This window comes from Zingiber officinale, chromosome 1B (genome assembly GCF_018446385.1).
Source record: "Zingiber officinale cultivar Zhangliang chromosome 1B, Zo_v1.1, whole genome shotgun sequence".
Classification (NCBI taxonomy): Eukaryota; Viridiplantae; Streptophyta; class Magnoliopsida; order Zingiberales; family Zingiberaceae; genus Zingiber; species Zingiber officinale.
The window spans coordinates 94,305,089-94,309,665 of NC_055986.1; the positions used below are offsets into that span (position 1 = coordinate 94,305,089).

Here is a 4,577-nt window from a genome sequence, read left to right on the forward strand (position 1 = left end):
ACCTCCATTATCAGTGAAGAGTGTTTTGATAGTCATCGAGAATTAATTTTCAACAAGAGTTTTGAATGCAATAAAGGTATAGCATACATATGATTTTTTGTGTAAGGGATAAAGTCATATATACTTTGTAAAATGATCAACAAAGATAACATAATACTTGAGTTCATCAAATGATGATATAGGAGATGTCCAAACATAAGAAAAGACAATATCCAATGGGGCACGAGACAAAATACTAAATTTATGAACGGACAATTTATGACTCATATTAATATTGCATGAAGTGCATGAAAAATTAGATAAAGTATTCACAGGAAATGAAAGACCCAAGGATAACAAAAAATGTTGCAAAATATCTAATGATAGTTGACCTAAACGACTATGCCATAAGGAAATAGATGACGAGATAGACACAGAAAAGGCAAAAGGGGATGATAGTGTAGACACAAATTTTGGTCAGTAATAGATACTATCTTTATGGACTCCGCTGACCAGTGTCGCTCCCATACAACGATCTAACACCTGAAAATAGGAATCAAAGAAAAGAAATGTAATAGGATTAATAGCACAAAGTGTAGTGACAGAAATCAAAATTTTTGACATAGATGGCACAAGTAAAATATTAGATAAAACTAAAGGGAAAGATGGAGTGGAGAAAGAGAAAGAACCAGTGTATATAATGGGTAGTCTAGAACCATAACTAATGATGATGCTATCATTCCCATAGTAAGTCTCATGCAATGAGAGAGTAGTGAGGTCCATGGTAACATGATGAGAGGTGTTAGAGTTGACCACCCATTCCCGAGAATCAGGGGCTTAAAATGAACAGCAGTGTGCCCTAACGGTGCACTATACGTTGGACGTGGAGCACACGGAGGAGTCGGCAGAAGCAAAGCAAGCATTGAGGCAGTCATATGACCACACTAGCGAGCAGAGTGACCTTGGACACCACAGATCTAACAGTGCCGAAGATAACGATTGGAATTGGATATAGCTGGATGTGCAAGAGGATGCGTAGACAGCCCAGGAGTAGGTAGGCGCTGCTAATGGGACATCGATGGAACCTGCTAGCGACCACCATGATATTTTGAATACCGATTACGAGAATTCCCTATTGGAGCCACAAGAGCAGTCATTAGCATCAAAGATGGAGATGGTGTCAAGACTTTTAATTGGGCTTCATAGCTGAGGAGCTGCTCAAATAGCTCATTAAAGGTAATAGGGACGTCACGAACTTGCAGAGCATGTGAGATATTGCAATAATCTTGGCTAAGACCATTCAGGACATGAATGGAGAATTCATCAAAATCAACTTTAACATTCATAAGCATAAGAGCGTCAATATTTCTTTTGATGTCCTGCATATAATTAGTGATAGATCTGTTACCGAGTTGAGGGCTGGCAAGATTTTGACGATGAGTTTTAATCCTTCCATGTGAGGGAGTAGCGTAGATTCTCTCCACTATCTGTCATGCATCTCTATTTGAAGTTGATGAAGAAAAAACTGCACAAGAGTAGGAGACTTTGAACCTATAATAGCGTTGAGGAGAAGTTGATCTTGACAGAGCCAGTCGCTTTATTACAGTTTAGTATTCAAGCCTTTAAAGAAGAATTACTTAGTTAGTGTTTATGGATAAGATCAATTTGAAAAAGAAACTACTAGATCGCTAACTAAGCCTGGTAGTTTTGCTTAAGGTGGATAGCCAGAAGCCTTAGGTGGGTATGATTGGTGGATAGCCAAAAGCCAATTTACTCGAGAAAAGATCTTTATGTCTAGACGATGGGAAATAGCTATACAAAAATGGTATGCAAAGTCACCAACTGCAAACCTTAAGTACCTTGATTTAGCAGAAACAAAGCCAACCGTTAAAGAACTAGCACATAATATAGCTGTCATATTTGATAGACTGAGCCTCTCAAACAGAGTAAACCTTAAGAATTTTAAAAAAATTCAGGAAGATATTGAGGTTTTAAAGGGAGAAAATAAAAAATTAGTCAAAGAAATCAAAATTTTGACTAAAGAAGTAGTGCAAAACTAGCCCTTAACTAGGGAACAGTTGAAAAGCTTTATACTCCAAATTGAAGAAAAACATAAGCTAGAAACCAGCCAAGTAATAGCTTATTCTGAACAATTAAAAAGAAAGCTTAGTCAAATTGAAGCAGTACTACAGAAGGTAGGAGCGTGGGCCTCTTCATGAGCTATATCAACACTCAAGCAACAAGTTCATATAAAGAAGCTCTCTAGGCAACTGAAGCAATTGAAGCTCCTTCACTTGGTTTCTGTAAACCTGCTGATTACAAAGGCACTCTTAGTGGAACAATTGCTACTATCAAACAAGCAAACACACAGATTCAGCTTCTGGTAACTATACTAGAAAAACATGAAAGCTTGGAGGACAGAATCAAGAAGATTGAAGCAAAAGCTAATCCTGAGGTATCTTTACCTAACGAAGTTATTCAAGAATTATCTAACAAAATTAAAGGCTTGACCCTTAAGGAAAAGGCAAAAGAAGGAAGAGGGAAGCTATTGGTGTTCAAAGACCCCTACGATTTATTTCGAGAACAAAAGAAGCAATGAATACCAGAGTCACTACAAATCCTCCTGTCATAACTGAAAGAGCAAATGAAAGAAGTCCCCTTGTTGAAGATCAAATTCGAGATTACAGGCGTAATCAACAAAGGAGATATAATGCTGAAAGGACTTTACAAAGAATCACACGAAGAATTACTGGTCAGGGACCTTATATCTATTCTCTTGAGCAACAGATTGATCCTCAAATTCAGTTAAGACAGTCTATGCAAGAAAGGGCTTCCTTAGTACCCGCTGAGGTACTTTATCATTCCAGACGAGATGATGTACACCATCAGGTGTATATGCATAGATTAGAAGAAGCCATTCTGGTGACAACCAATCAGGTTGATCGAGCTTTTATTGAAGAAGAAAGTTTTCATCAATTACAAAGAAGTGGGATGAGATTTATTCATATGAGGATTATACAAGTCATAATTCAAATCCTTCATCGACAAGAAGAAGGTACTTTATTACTAGTGGTATTTCGTGATAATAGATGGCAAGGAGATCAAGCAATCTTTGCAACAATGGAAATTGATCTTACACATGGAAGCTAGCTAGTGTATGTAATCCCTAACACAATGCTAACCATATCTGATTTCTATAGAAATATACAGATATCTATCTTAGCACGTGGCTATGAAGGATGGTGAAATGGAGAAGCAAATATTCTCATCACTCGAGGGCTTGTTGGATGATTATCAAATACTCCAAATGTGGGGTTCGCTTATGAAGTTCAAAATGTTGTTGATTATCTTGCTAGCCATGGGGTTAGAGCATTACCTGGAAGGAGATATAATACAAGGGAATTAATGGGGCAGAACTGGATTATTGTACCCTCAACGGTTACAGTTCCATTACAACCCACTGAGGTAACCACTAATAATTTAATTAATGGAAGAATTTCCCTTCATTTTAATAATTACCAGGCAGTAAGAACACCAACGCCGCCAAGATATAACTCAAGGGATAATGAAGAAAGTGATGAAGAATAGATGCATACAGTTGCAGTCCTAACACTAGAAGAAGAAGAAGAGGAGGTGTTTTATATCAAAAAGATAAGTAGCACAGCAAAAACACCAAGACGAGCATCAAAAGGAGCTGCCGGATATGATCTTGCTGTTGACCAAGATTATATAATTCCTCCACAAGGACAAGAATTATTAAGCACTGGAATTAGTATCAAAACTCCAGAAGGCACTTATGCTCGTATAGCACCTCGGTCCAGTTATGCTATGAAAGGCATCATTATAGGCACCGATGTTATTGATTCAGATTATAGAGGTGAAGTAAAGATTCTTGTTCACAATTTCTCTAATGATACTTTGTCTCTCAAAACAGGGGAGTGTATAGCACAAATAATTCTAGAATGCTGCAAAACCCTGATGATCATGCCAGTACGAGAACTGGACAATATCTCAAGAGGACAAAGAGGCTTTGGATCTACAAGTTTATCTATCCAAGAATAAGATAAAGAGCAAAGGATAGCAGAAACAAATCAACGAAGGACGGAGCTATTACAAGCAAGAGAGTAGAAACAAAAGATGGCTCACAAACAGAATTTTAAATCTGCAAGGAAATATCGACATGAAATTTGGCAAAAACATTTTACAACTGAAGATATTTGGGATCTACTACAACCACACACTTCAGAGTCTATTGAAGAACCAGAGTATATTGAATTCCTTGATCAAAGACAATTTTTATATGTCAATACATTAGATATTGAAGAAGATTATATCAGCTATTTGCAATATCTAATGCTACAAGAAGTGGACACAGGTATTCCCAATTTTTTTTTCAACACTCCAGATGATTTTGTTAATCCTTTCGCTGTGGAAGATGTTGGGAACGAGTTTTGCACTGACTATCCACAATTACAACGCTTCTCTGAAGATAATATTCTTGCTGTTGGAAAGGAAGACGAATTTCTTATAGAGTATCCGCAGTTACAGCGTCTGTCAGAACAAATATATTCTCAGGAGGCTGTATCCCAATACAGGCC

At 37.3% G+C, this 4,577-nt stretch overlaps 1 protein-coding gene across 1 annotated transcript; it reads left to right on the forward strand.

Moving 5' to 3' along the window:
* Window positions 1-3,567: 3,567 nt before the first annotated feature.
* Window positions 3,568-4,041, forward strand: LOC122040105 (probable deoxyuridine 5'-triphosphate nucleotidohydrolase). The gene has a single exon (XM_042599469.1). It carries the CDS (start codon window positions 3,568-3,570, stop codon window positions 4,039-4,041), a length of 474 nt encoding a protein of 157 aa, XP_042455403.1.
* Window positions 4,042-4,577: the final 536 nt, after the last annotated feature.

Excerpts from the sequence above, each read along its gene's own strand:
- LOC122040105 (XM_042599469.1), top strand. The coding sequence starts at position 3,568 with ATGCATACAGTTGCAGTCCTAACACTAGAAGAAGAAGAAGAGGAGGTG.